The 15,009-nt window shown below is 37.2% G+C and overlaps 1 protein-coding gene across 1 annotated transcript; it reads left to right on the plus strand.

Annotated features, from left to right (window-relative positions):
- The first annotated feature begins 3,639 nt into the window (after nt 1–3,639).
- LOC137785310 (interleukin-17F-like) lies at nt 3,640–5,345 on the plus strand. Its single transcript, XM_068576433.1, has 2 exons — nt 3,640–3,989; nt 5,108–5,345. Exons 1-2 carry the CDS (start codon nt 3,640–3,642, stop codon nt 5,343–5,345), a joined length of 588 nt encoding a protein of 195 aa, XP_068432534.1.
- The last annotated feature ends 9,664 nt before the right edge of the window (nt 5,346–15,009 follow it).

Genomic DNA, 15,009 nt, shown 5'->3' on the forward strand with positions numbered 1-15,009 from the left:
ATGTATTGAGTTTAAAGGTTCATTGTTGACTATAGAAAAGGTACTCTACATGTTTTAAATGTTTTGTATGTAACAAAAGCATTATGAACACGTAGTTTATTCTAAACTAGCGGTGCTGAATACTGTACATTTAGATTGCATGGACCCGGAGGTAGAGGTGAAATGTGGCACACATGTTGTGTATTTGGTGCATGTGGCCATGAATTGCCCAGCCCTTGCACTGCTAAGGAGAGCAGTATCACTCAGACTGAGTCTCGACAGCTGCGTCAGGATATTTGCCAAAAAGTCACCTCAGCCTCTTCAACTCTAGATCAAAGATATGCATGTTGCAACAAAATGTCTAAAAATAGCTTTGGGTGTGTGTAAGATGAGCTCAGAACAGCGAAAGACGTCTACACAGAACAGCAAAAGATGATGTAAATAACCTCAAGTTAATGAGTAAGTTGCATTTTCAGCAAACTGGACACGTCTGCAACTCTTAGAACGTCGACATTTCCTTCGTCACGAAAGAGTTGCTTCCTATTTCGTGTGCTTTTATGTGCCACAGTATTTTCAAAATAAAACTTTCTTTACAGGAATCAACATGGTTAGGTTCAGAAAACAAAACAACATCACTAGGTTTAGAAAACAAAACTATTAAGCTTGAGGTAAAAATCATGGTTTGGTTAATATAACTACAAAAATGACGTTACATAAGTACGAAAGTGAAGTGACAAGTAAATCAATGTTGACTTCTTTGTTTACAAAGATCACCTGGTTTCCGTTCTTCGTACGTGGTTATTTATGAATTAGGTAAACCTACGAACGTGAGATGATGTTCAAACAAGTTTCATAAATATGTTTTATAACGTAGCGTAAGAACTTAAAGTAACAACTTAACATAATAATGCAACAATGTAATGTAACAACTTAACATAACAACTTTACGTAGATTCAAACATTTCAAGACTGGACTCTCTTTACAGTTCCACGTGCCAGACAGCTGGATGTTGAATACAATGTGTAACAGTTTTTACACTGATTCATTCTTGAAGGCTGCTGGAGAAAAAAACGTACAAGTTGATGATGTAACTGGGAAATTCCCTCAAACACAGCATTTCCCTGAGAGGCATCAGGAAGGTGCTAGAAGATTCCTTTCTTTTAAATTTGCAGAGTCAGCAGTGCGTCTTTATTGATGGCAAATAATACAAATATTGTATGAATTGCCCTGAAACTTTGAACAGACATTCATGTTCTCCAGAGGATGAATCTTTTGGGTGATTGACTAGCCACACCAATATTGTAAAAACATGTTGTTGCAGGACAGAACTAATGCAAAAAAAATAAAGTAAAAGAAATAAGTAAGAGTAAGAACTAAATTATAATAGAATCAAAATAGAAATGCCGCAAGAATATAGAGAGACAAAAAAACGTGGGATAACTGGACAGTGGTGTGATTTAAAGCCAGCAGGTCTTTGTGTGCAGTGACTACAAATGTATAATAAACATTGTACTGGAAATGCAAACACCTGCAACTCAAGCTGATGTTCTTTGTGCTCTGGGGTTTTCTGTTTTACTCCCCGTTTCACTTTTATGATCTTCAGAAGTTAGATCGCAAGTTGAGGAAATGAAGCGAGCTGCTCTCCGTGTGTCTAAATTCAGGCTGCAAAGCATTTATATCTGCCAGGATCGGAGGGGGAGGAGTCATGCAGGTCAACTCTACAGAGGAAAGGTGTCGTCATGTGTGAGTCAAAGTCCACCGGGTGTTTTGTTTTCTACTCACCTGGATCTGAGGTGAACAGCGCACAGAACTGTGTAACTATGGGTGTCATATTAGTGGGGAATGTTGCATTGCATCAGAGTCAGCATGTTTTAACACACTACATCATTATATGGAGAGAAATAAAGGCACTAAAATACCAACAACATAAATAAACTAGATATTGTCACAAAAAAATGAACCCATATAATAACATATGGGTAACATGTCCATCATTAAATTAAATGTAAATATAGATTATATAATTGAAGCATGATTAATAAAGTGTGATTAATACTCTACATATTGGGCTATTTGGGATTTGCGTTTGGACAATATAGACTCCAGGAATACATACTTCCAGAGTGTGTGTGTGTGTGTGTGTGTGTGTGTGTGTGTGTGTGTGTATAAGTGGCGGGCTGCGGGTCGGGTCCGCAGGTCGGGTCCGTGGTCTGTGTAACTGATTACAGTTTGTAGATATGACATAAAACCATTGTTTATAATATATTTTAATTATACTAAAGCAAGAGTGTTTAGCATTTAGGAAGGATATATTGGCAGACAAACATATTATTAATAAGCAAGTTTTCTTTTGCCTATCATTTGCAACAAGCACCTAAAATTAAGAATCATGTTTTTTTCTGATGGTAGAATGAGCCACGTATATATAATCGTATTCTCAAAGCCAGCGGCCATGTTACTATAGTAGCCCAGAATGGCCAAACTAAACACTGGGTCCAGAGAGGGACGGTTGTCTTTTCACGTGATCTCCGACACGAGTCGCACGCGGATGAAGTTTCAGGAGGTCGCAATCTTCAACCTGACCACTCGGTGGCACAAAATACTCCACGCTGCACCTTTAAAGTAAAGATCTCTTTGTGAAAGAATGCACGGTGTGTAGTGGTGAGCACTGTCAGCAAGAGGCCCGGGTTCAACCCCCGTTCCTGGGCAGTCCCTTTGTTTGGAGTTTCCATGTTCTCCTTGTGGCAGCACAGGTTCTTTCCAAGTTCCCTCCGGGTTCTCCAGCCTTCTCCTAAAGACATTCACCTAAAGCTAATGGGAGGCTCTGAATCGCTTCTGTGTGTGAATGAAATGAATGAATGAAAAGTACTTTATTAATCTCCAAGGAGAATTTTTTTTTTGTGTGTGTGTGTGTGTGTGTGTGAATGGTTGTCTGTCTCTATGGCCCTGTGATAATCTGGACACCTGTCCAGGTGAGCCTGCCTTCACCCAATGTCCGCTGGGATCAGCCCCTGCGACCCTGAGTAAGATAAGCATTTTTGGATAATAAATGTCAGACTACTTTTTTTTTTCTTAGTCATAAGATAAGTCATAGAAATCAGTTCAGTTCAGTAATCTAACCACCTGGGGATACATATGTTTATAACTTATTTATAATTTTAGTCTATTTACATTTTTACTTTATCTCATTTTTTATCAATCTTAATTGATTTCATTATGTTTTTTTATGTTCATTCTTTGCTTGTGTTAGAAATGTGCTATAAAAATGAAACTGAGGATAAGGTAAAACATAATAGATTTAAATATGAAAACAATACACATGGACTTATGAATTACAAACACACAATGCTGCTTTACAGTTGAACAAACGGACTTCTCGCGTGACATTCTGTCACATAACTGCGTGATATTGCACATGAATTAAATGAGGTTTTCCAGGTTTCCACGCATTAAGATCAGAGCGCAGGGATGAGAGACAACGCCCAGTGCGGGGGGCGGGGCGTGATGCTTATGATTCTCTTTCAGGAATTTAGAAAAAGGAAATAGTGCGATTAAAAAGGTTTTCCCCATCCACACAGCAGTCTTCTCATGTATGGATGGTGTATAAATACAGCGCCCAATGGAGCTGCAGGACTCACTCAAACATGTCCGGCTTCAGGATGACAAGACTTGTCTGTCTTCAAATGGTAATTCTGCCTGCTGCCCACAGGGAGCGCACTTCTTACCTGTGGAGTGCACACTGTGAGCGTCGACTCACACTTCAGTTTTTGTCTTACTGTTCACAGGTCTCGCTGCTGGTCTTCAACAACCAAATGTGTGCCGCCGCCTCCAGGTGCGTCAGCGCGGGCCAGGTGAGCAGGACTGTGGGCCGCTTTCACAGGAGGCCCTGGGTCCGCCTGAGGGGCTCCACGACCCTCGACCTGCAGCAGGACGCGCGGACCTGCGCAGAGGCGGCCGCGGCCATGCGCGGAGACCTGAGAAACCGCTCCGTGTCCCCGTGGAAGTACAGGTGAGTGACGACATGTACGGACACCGCGGATGGACAAACACGCTCAGGGTTATCACGAATGCTGCGGAGGTGGAAGAAGTACTCTGATAGTTATATTTGTAAGTAGGAATACTGCGGAGGTGGAAGAAGTACTCTGATAGTTATATTTGTAAGTAGGAATACTGCGGTGGTGGAAGAAGTACTCAGATATTTATATTTATGAGTAGGAATACCGCGGATGTGGAAGAAGTAATCAGATATTTACTGAAGTATAAGTAAGAATTATGCAGAGTGGAATAAGTGCATATAGTAGCACCATTAAAAGTACCATTAAAAGAAAACCCTAAAGTACCAAAAGTAAAAGTACTGCATGCTGCAGAATGGCCCATTCAGATTAATCAATATTATTAACAAGTTATATAATATATATTATTCTGAAATTAGCCGTTCTGCAGAATGAGTACTTTTACTTTTGGTATAATACTTTAATGCTACGATAACAGTACCTTTGTACTTTTATTGAAGTAGAAGTAATAATGCATACTTGTTACATAGAGTATTTATTCTTCCAGTTGTGGCCGGATACACAGCTAACACACAGAGACCAACACCTCAGTCTTCATGTGATTTTAGATTTAAGACTGGACATAACTAGGAAATGTGGAAAAATATGCCACTACTTTATTGAATGCCATGATATTACTTGGTATACATAAACAGATGTTAAAGTGTACTTTACATTTTGCCTGGCTCAGCAAAAAAAGAACAACAACATGTTACTTCTTAATCATTTTATTGAACAAACCTAACTCCAAAAAATCTAAACACAAAAAGCACCAAGTTAAAAAAGACCAGTAGTTACATTTTAAAGTGCAGTTAAACCGATACTCCCTCCGTGTATTATTGCAGTATTTGTTGACATTGAGATTGTTGATTAAAAAAGAAGATAAATTGTGCAGCCCTACGTGTAACCGGCCCTTTGAATAGTCTTTTCCTGGGTTCAGCTCAGTGCCTCGCAATCACAGAAAGGACATTTTGTTCTTGAAATGAGAATAAGAAACAATTCACGATGAAAAACAAGTACCAACGTAAATCACTCCGACTGAGGTGGTCTGTGTTGTGTGATTGTCTCCTTTCAGACTCAACAAAGAAGACAACCGTACTCCTTACGAGATCCCCTTTGCCGAGTGCCTCTGTGACGGCTGCATCATCAACCAGCATGAAGACATGCGGTACAACTCCGTGCCCGTGTTTGTGTCGCTGATGGTCCTGAGGAAGACTCCGTGCCCACGAGACCCAAACAAGTTTATGGTGAACAAAGGTGTCATCAACGTGCCGGTTGGCTGCACGTGTGCCGTGCCCAAGTACACCAAATGATCGAAGACGCTGTTGCACTCATGTCGGTGCTGATTCTTTATTAACCGACCAAAAATGATACGTCTTGTAGCGTTAAATTGGTCTCTTTCTATGTGATACGTAAAGGTTTCATTAGTTAGAGTTATTTATTGCAATTTTCTGTTTGTCTGTTGGAAATGCGAAGTACAAGTGGCTCAAAATAGTACTTAAGTACAGTACTCAACCAAATGTACAACCCATTCTCGCATCGACAACTCAAATTCAGACGTTTAGTCACTAAGCTACAAACAGAAACATTCTAGCGTCAGTTTTGGACGCGTCAGGTACGGCGTGTACATGTTTGTTAGCGGGCAGCAACCTCCAGTTCTCTAAGTGAAGCCGATGCTTCGTGTGTTAAAGCTGCATTCTCTCTCTTGACCACTAGAGGTGGCTCTTTTGGTTGTATCGAAGTCTATGCTTAATGTGTTAAAACTGCATTCTCTATACTGACAACCAGGGAGTGACTCCTCTGGTTGTATAGAAGTCTATGCTTCATGTGTTAAAGCTGCAGTTTCTCTCCTGACCACCAGGGGACGACTCCTCTGTTTTATAGAAGTCTATAGAAAATAGAAAATGACTCTACTCCTCTCTTAATTTCTTCCCTCAGTAAACATTGTAAACATGAGTGTATGTCTTAATCTCTAGTTTCAAGTCTTCTTCAATGCATTAAGTAAATTATGGAAATTTAGACTGAAACAGACCATAAAGCAGGAGATGATTTAGGGTGGGGCTACAAGGTGATTGACAGGTCGACACCAGAGATGTCTATACCGTCTCTACGTCTTTCTTCAGTCCAGGTATGGTAACTTTTGTTCATTGTTAAAATACTGAGCACTGAGCACCGACCGGAGGACGCTCGCCCTTATAGTATGAATGATTTGTCAACGCTCAATCTGAACGCCGAGCGCCCCCATTCGTTCTCTCTTTATTGGGGACCTTGAGAGAAAAATAAGGTAATAGACGCCATGAGGACTTGAGAACTGTAAATTGACAAATAGTTCCGGCACACATAAAAACTTGAACAGAAGCAGGCTAGGTGTTCCCACCTGTTTCCACTGTTTATGTTAAGCTAAGCTCAGTGTTTATCGTCCGTGGCTTCAGGTTTAAGTGGCAATCGTACTCTCAGCAGCAAAAGGAACTCGCATATTTCTCAATTTGTCAAGCTATTCCTTTAAAATGGGACAGTATTGGACACACATTACACACACATTACGTAAAGGAGAGGAATTCCTTTTAAAAATACTGTAAAACATCAAACGTCTTGTTTAAAATACGTGCTGTTTTTCATTTGACTTAAGCCTTGTTAGGCGAAATGTGTGGATTGTTAAATACTTTTTTATTATTTAAAACAAAGTCTATATTTATTATATTTGTTTTACTATGATCAAACGTAATGTTGATGTGTTCAATGTGACGTGTCCAGTTAATTAGGCATTTGTTTTAAAACTGTGAATGTCGGCCTCTGCTGGATTAAATGTGTGAAACTTCTCTGGAGGCTAAAATGTGACCAATAATCTATTATTTTAGGTTTATTAGTAAATTGTTTTCCTCTATAAGACATTTTGTGATTTCTTGTAACCCTTGAGCCAATCAGATGTTGAATAATGTAACATCCCTCTTCACTGGTCCAATGAGTAGTTACATTTAGATTTGTTATTTAGTCTTTTATAAAGTGTGAAGGCACACACACGCCTCATAGATGCCTGTGCTGCTGCTCGTCTCAAACATGAAATAAAAGGTTTTCTTTGTATCTTGTTTGTGTCTGTGATGTGTTTCTTTGTGTGCTTGCTAAGTTTAAATAAACTTGAGAAATTCAAAACCTGATTATTATGCATACTACTCGTCCCTGTGATGCCTAACTGGCCTTTTATTATAAGTTTAAATACGGACAAATAACTCTTACACAATCAATTAAATTCATTAATTCTATATTAAACAATATGCACCTTTGATTCTGGGTTGTCTCTTTAATATAGAATATAATTTTATAAGCATTCTGATTGACTAAAATAAATCTAAAACAAAAAAAGGTTATCTGTCCTATAGAGACAGACATTAATTTATCCAAAAGAATACATCTATCTAATAAACTCGTGAAACTACCAAACACAAATATCTTTTTGCTAGCCAGTAGAGCAACCATTTACAGAATCCAGCTTAAAAAAGATTTCTTGTCAATTGTATTTCAAAATATGTGCAATTCATTGACTGCTACTTTATTTCATTTTTTTAAGGGATATCATAAAATGCTTGGGAAATAATGTAAAATACACAAAGCAGGTGATTAATGGAAGTGTGTTGAGAGTTTTCTTACACTCAAATTCAAAAAATAAAGCATTGTTTAAAAGATTAAGTTATTATTTACTATTTGATTGCTATTGGGTTTAATTCATCAACTTTTGTGGGTGTAAAAAAAAAACGAGGATGTAACACCAATGAGTCATACAAACTGAGTGGAAGTGACAAAAGAAGTTATTGCAACAGCAACAAAGCACCATAAGATGTCACACTAATGAAGTCTCTGTGTCCACGTACGTCCCTCACCTTACAAGCGGAGCTGTCTATGTTTATCTTTTGTTCATTGATTCATTTCTCTTCAAGATGCTGATACCTCTCTAGATGTGCTAACTTTCTCCTCAAGGTTTCCCTTTTGCTCAGGTGGTCACCCGCTAATCGAATAATAGCCTGATGGGTAAAGGAGAAAAACTACAGACAGAAGGACAGACACAACAGGAGACTTTCCCATTGATGTCAAGTCGTACCTTCTCTGTCTACTTCTCAGAGACGTATCTATAAACACTTAATATTGCACTTCGTAAAGATTGATGTAGATTGCTTGTCAAATGTATGACTATGTATGTAATGTAAGTATGTAAGTATTTCTCTGCAAAAACCAGCTGTACACAGTGGAAATGTTTTATGTGAATACATTGATCTCCAACCATCTCGCTGTTATATGACAAAAAAACAACAACAAGATGGCAGCAGACTAAATGGCAAACTGAGGGGTTCAAAGTATCACTGTGGCTCGTAGTTGTTGAGGAAGGAAGTACATTATTGAACATGAGTGCAGTTCACCCAAACAAAACTACCGTTTTATATGGATAGCCCTTACTCTTAGCACAGATGGGTAGTATTTTTATTACTTGTATTGGAAATACGTATTTCAAGTACTTTGACCCTATCAAATCCAAATCTCAAAATACTCAATTAAAAATTTGGAGTAATTTTGTATTTACAAAATACTCACACTACTTTTTCCATGAATCAAAAAACAGTTCACTTATTAAGCTCCTTATTGTTCGATTTAACACCACCCTCGCCTGTTTAGCTCTGGTTGAGTGACTGCACAGGAAGCGTATAACACCAGAAATATTACAAAAGTTAGTTGTTCATAAGAACAACTAATGTTTGTAATATTTCTGTAACTAAACTGGCTACTCAGTGGTTGGGTCTCAAGAACCAAAATAAAAGGATCATTCTGTTTTAAAGATGTCATGTGTGAACCTGTATGAGACACTTAACACTGTAATATAGAACTGTGTGGCCAGTGTAAGAGAGAAAGAAGTAGACCACCATGCCACTGGCCAGTGTAAGAGAGAAAGAAGTAGACCACCATGCCACTGGCCAGTGTAGGAGAGAAAGAAGTAGACCACCATGCCACTGGCCAGTGTAAGAGAGAAAGAAGTAGACCACCATGCCACTGGCCAGTGTAAGAGAGAAAGAAGTAGACCACCATGCCACTGGCCAGTGTAAGAGAGAAAGAAGTAGACCACCATGCCACTGGCCAGTGTAAGAGAGAAAGAAGTAGACCACCATGCCACTGGCCAGTGTAAGAGAGAAAGAAGTAGACCACCATGCCACTGGCCAATGTACAGTAAGAGAGAAGTAAGTAGGCTATTCACTTGTTAAGTTACCTGTTCACTTTAGTAGTGATTTACTATTTACCTTTTATTTTTAATATCTTTTATCTGTGCGAAATTTGATGTACAGTAATTTATTGAGGCTCTTTACCTGTGTACAACTCATTTCAATTCTATATTTTGCTATTTTCTTGTTGATACAGAGCTAAAGTTTATGAGCTCCACTTAAGCCCCAGCCCTTTACCTTGAATTCCAAATGGTTTTGCAAACCCATACGAATTATAGAATATCTCCTCAACCACAAGGGCTATTTGAATAATTTCCAAAAGGTATACTACGGAAAACACTTCTGAGAATAGTTAAGAGGTTCATATAGCAGTATATGTGTTACCTCTTTATTGGTTGATGATAGAACGCAGGAAAAAAAAAAGAAAAGTGCACATTTTGTGTACCGGAGGTTCAGGTCTCTGAAAGCAAAACTGCCCTAACTTTCTCCCTTCACCTTGGACGCCTCTGGTGCCACAACAAAGGGGCTCTGCTCAAGCAGATGCACCAATACACACCAAGCAAGGCTGTGTATAATATTGCTTGATCCATAAGTTAGTCATATTTCAGTTTTTTGGTTGAAATATGGCTGATATCTTACAGCTTTGTCTTACGGTGGTTTTGGCGCAATTGGCGGTTCTGAAGGTCATAAGCTTTCCAGACAGGTGTACTCATCATGTGTGGCATCAAGCTAGGGATATGATCATTTATATTTTCATAACTTGGGGAGCTCCCTCGCATCACTTTCGAGTCATTTATGTTTCTGTTAATATTTATGGTTGAATTGTGCTATAGACATGTAAAATGGAGTTATATGTTCGTGTGTGTGTGTATATGTGTGTGTATATATATATATATATATATATATATATAGAGAGAGAGGGAGAGAGAGAGAGAGAGAGAGAGAGAGAGACAGAGAGAGAGAGAGAGAGAGAGAGAGAGAGAGAGAGAGAGAGAGTGAATTGAGTTGTTGTCTTTTAATAGCTTTGCTTAGTTACACTGACATTCTGTGACTGTTCTTGTCTTTTGTGTGGTTCACCAGAGCGTTGTGTACATTCGCCCAAACCAACGCTCTGCTTTAGCAAATTGTGAGAAAACGTAGAACCCAGAGTATTTCCTGTATTTTAAATACAAAATACATGTATTGTATTTTGTTACATTTTCTGGCACCAGTATTTTGTATTTAATTTTAGTACATTTATTTGAGGGGTGTTTTCTATCAAAATACATTTTGATGTATTTTTGCCCATATTTGGCTTCTAACTCCAAAAATACACAATATGATGTCAGAAACATTTGAAATAAACTCATTTAAAACCCTGCAAAACAACGCTGGCATGTGTTTGGTGAGTGTGGGGAGTTTCCCTTCAGGTCATAAATTTAGTACCTGCTGGCTGTACTTTAGAGACAGACCTACCCGTTAAATCACTATTCACAGCAACCAGGTAAAGAAAGATTAGGTGAAGTTTGCATTTTAAATATATAATTAACTCTGCGATGTGCAATATTTACTATATCTGCAGCACATTTACATTTCTCTGCACAACCCAAATGGAAATGTTTTATCAGCCTCTGCAGTAACATTGACTTTTGTGAATACAGTGATGTGAAACATCTCACTCTCATGATCCTCTTTCTGAAGCTTCTGGAGAAGATTTCCCATAAAAGGTTGTAAAATAATCCACAGTTAAACAAAGAATTCTGAACCTTAGATTTGCCCTCATGCATTCAAAAATAAAGGTTCACATCAACTTCAATTTAATCTATTTATTTTAAAGTGAAAGATTTCATTTACTGTATGCAGTTATGGGATCAGCGTGTACCTGGGAGGGTCGATGTTGTTTCACCAGAGGAACAGTAGCAGGAGTCATGATTTGTTCCTGGTGTGCTTGCTAAGTTTAAATAAACTTGATAATTTCAAACACTGATTATGGATTATGGATTTACGAGTACTTCTCGTCCCAGTGATGCCTATTTAAAGTTTCAAGTGTGTGTTTGATTACGGTCAAAGAGCCACTACACACTATATCAAAATAAGCAATTGTATCTTAAACATTTCATAGATGACTCTTATAATAATTCTAAGTGTATAAACACGTATGATGTCTAATTTTCTTTACAATTTCAAGATTCAAGAGATTCAAGATATTTTAATGTCATGTGCACATATAACAAAGTTACTTACAATGAGAAGCTTATTTTGGTCCTCCAACAAACCAAATGACAAAAAACGTTAAATAAAAATAAGGCACAAAATATATTAGAGGTATTGCACAAAAATAAGGCACAAGAATATGATGACAGTATTGCACAAACAGTGTATAAAGCAGGGGTCACCAACCTTTGTGAAACCGAGAGCTACTTTGAGGTACAAAATAATACGAAGAGCTACTTGTTTGATACAAACTTCCTGAACAACAAAGTTGCACAGATCACCTTTTAATTATACTATATGTGAACTGTCTGATCACATATCAATGTTAATTATTCCTCACAATAATTATTAACAATTTCCACAACAATGAAGGTAAAAAAAAAAGTTTTTATCACTTTGTTAGAAAAATGAAAATAAAGTTATATCCAAGCAAAAAATAAATATTTAGTTACTACTAAATAGCTTATTGCGGAAAACAATAAGCTATTTTTTGCAAAACAAAACAGAATAAGTGCAGATGTGTGAGCATCAGGTTGTATCAGTGGCTCAGTGAGCTGCTTTCCTCTACACATCTTTTTAAAACAGGAAAGATTTACAAATGCACAGAAAGATTCACAAATATATTTGATTTACAAATGCACACAGAAGAATTTACAAATATATTCCAATGATATATAAATGTAAAAAAAAAATCACAAATATATTTCTGCATTTGTATGTATTTGTGTGTGGAATACAGTAGTATTCAGAGAACGTGAACTTTCAGTTGTGAGTTTTCTTGTCAAGTAACAGAAAAGATTGCATTTTGAGAAACGGCCGTTGTAGACATCGTCACGCTGATTGGCCAAGACACGACATGTCACATCAAAGATGTTTTATTGCATAGATGACAACATCAGCTTTTTTTGATGAAAAAACACACAACTGAAAGTTGACATTCTCTGAATGTTACTGTTGTTGAGTCACAAAATGTAATTTTGTATGTTTTCAGGCGAGAAGTTAGTTGTTTAAGCATATAATCTGTGGTTGATTTGTCAAGAATTAGCCTATTTAAAAAGATGGGCGGACGAGTTGATGTCCTGCTCGCGGGACCGGGCAGCCCAGTCAGCACCGGGTGGTCAGCGCTCCTCTGCCCGCTGAGATCAGCCTGATCTCGACAGGATTTTTTAAATGACCCGCTGGCTCCGATTTATCCGAAGCAATTGAACATGAGATATAATTTGGTTTTGAGGATCTAACGAGCAAACATTATTAGTTTATTGTTTGTATATATATATATATATATATATATATATATATATATATATATATATATATATATATATATATATATATATATGTATTGTTGTTTAAATTGTCTGCATGACGCAACACTGTAAGAACACGGACAAAGTATTTAAGATGCTTTATTGTGGTCCGAGACGGACTACAACGTTGTGTTGTCACCGCTGCAGACACTATTATGTTATGTTACACTATTATGATGTTAGACGTCACTAACATCGCCGGCCGTCACGTCATAACTACGTCGCTTAGTGAAAGTAGACTCAAATTCTCTGAACACTGCAGTTGTCTTTTCCTAACTCCTCATGAACTCTCCTTCCCATCTTTCTTTGATCCTGTGATGTTTCCACAGAGATCAAGGAAAAGTGCTTAGGGTTAGACGTTAAGAGGTAATTATTTGACTTTTTGACTGCAGCCAATATTTGTTTAAATTTTGACAAATTGCCACCATTACAAGTAGGCCAAATTAGCTATTAGCACTTAGAGTTAGCAATGTGCCCATGAAAGTAGAGAAAACTACCACCGTATTACTTTGATACTGAAGAAACTTTTAAACGTTATGGTTCTCAGGCAAGTTCTGCAGTTCGTGGGGGTCTCTGTTTCTAAGACTTCTATGCGGACACATGAAGACATTCACGGAGGACATTGGCGACAATGATGTGAAGTGTAAGTACTGAATCTAAAAATATATATATATTTTTAATAATGTGACAACAGGAAGCTAAAGGTTTGTTTATAATTAAAGAAAGTTTGGTACTCAGTAGTTAAGGTAAATGACTCATTATGCACTCATTATGCAGAAGGGCTCGTGTCAGTATGATAATATAAGTGGATTATATTTATTGATGCGTTATGTGTTTTCCTGCACTTCACTAATGTTGTAGCTGGGAGAGGCTGGTGGAGGTATTTCTGCCTGATAGTTTGTGAACTTCCACCCCAGTATCACCACATTTCAATAATATTAACTATTTTGTTGTTTTGTGTTATCAAAATAAATCTTTAGTATGGAACAACACACAGCCTACTGTGGGCCGTCGCCTACGCCAAAACAATCACAGGCACGCTCACAGGTAGCTACGATGACTGACAGGCTTCACAGCTACACAGCTCATGAGACATTCACTGACCTCCTGAACCCTGTAATTACAATTAACCAGTCTTCTTACCTCGAACAACTTATCAGGTTAAAACCAGAAATCAACCTTTGTGTCGGAAACTGGTCATTTTGTCGCTAATTGCGTCTGCGCTAAGCAAGTAGCAACCAAAGTGCCAACGAGTAAGTAAAGTACAGGTACCTCAATGTGCACTTAAAGTACTTGGGTACTTTCCACCATATATATATATATATATATATATATATATATATATATATATATATATATATATATATATATATATATATATATGTATATATATATATATATATATATATATATATATATATATATATATATATATATATATATATATATATATATATATATACACACACATATACATATATGACAACAAATAACTACCTTAATTAGTTGTATAAAGTTCAGAAACAGAGACAGAAACTTTATAATGTAGTTATTTGTTCTATATTACACAATACAGTGTAATTAAACAAGATGGTGTGTTTCTGTCTTCATTTGGGCACTAAACATTACATTTAAGATGCATTGCGTCTTCTTTATTAGTGTGCTTTATTTATTAAATTGCTTTATCTTAACATGTATTTTTTAATATCTAAAGTTTAATTCTTCAAATATAAAAATACATGTGAAGTCATTAAATGATAAAGAGTGATACAAGTAGTAAAAATCCACAAAAAAAACAAAATGAAAGAATATGACGCTGTTAGCATTAATAGACAAATGAAATGATGTAATCTGTGACAAATGGAGGAATTCATGCTTCTTCGTTTAAAACAGACACAAATAAACAGACAACACTTCATCATTGTTGCACGAGTCGTGATCCTTTAATCCATCAAGTAACAATACAATAATAAAGATGACCCCAGTTGGATTAAAAGAAAACCAAATTTCAACATTCACAGAACCAAATCTGACAGAAATATGAAGCTGTTTTTGTTGTTTGCTTATCAAACACAAACATGTTTCTGTTTCTACACAACAAAAACAAGAACTAAAATGAGCGATTTGTTCCGCCCTCGTTTGTCAGCTTCCCCTTTGAGGGGATTTCTTCGTTCTTTCTCTCTCTTGACCAGTGAACTCACACATAGAACTATAGAAAACCTCAAGGTAACGTCACGCTGGATGAGTTTCAGGTTGTGATTTCTGAACACAGTCAG

Source organism: Clinocottus analis, unplaced genomic scaffold, assembly GCF_023055335.1.
Source record: "Clinocottus analis isolate CAN_PGR_092001 unplaced genomic scaffold, fCliAna1.0.p SCAF_143, whole genome shotgun sequence".
Lineage (NCBI taxonomy): Eukaryota > Metazoa > Chordata > Actinopteri > Perciformes > Cottidae > Clinocottus > Clinocottus analis.

Bases quoted from the DNA above. Each gene is read 5' to 3' on its own strand.
- LOC137785310 (XM_068576433.1), top strand. From the start codon at position 3,640: ATGACAAGACTTGTCTGTCTTCAAATGGTAATTCTGCCTGCTGCCCAC. The intron at 3,990-5,107 runs GTGAGTGACGAC...GTCTCCTTTCAG, and splicing joins GTGTCCCCGTGGAAGTACAG to ACTCAACAAAGAAGACAACC.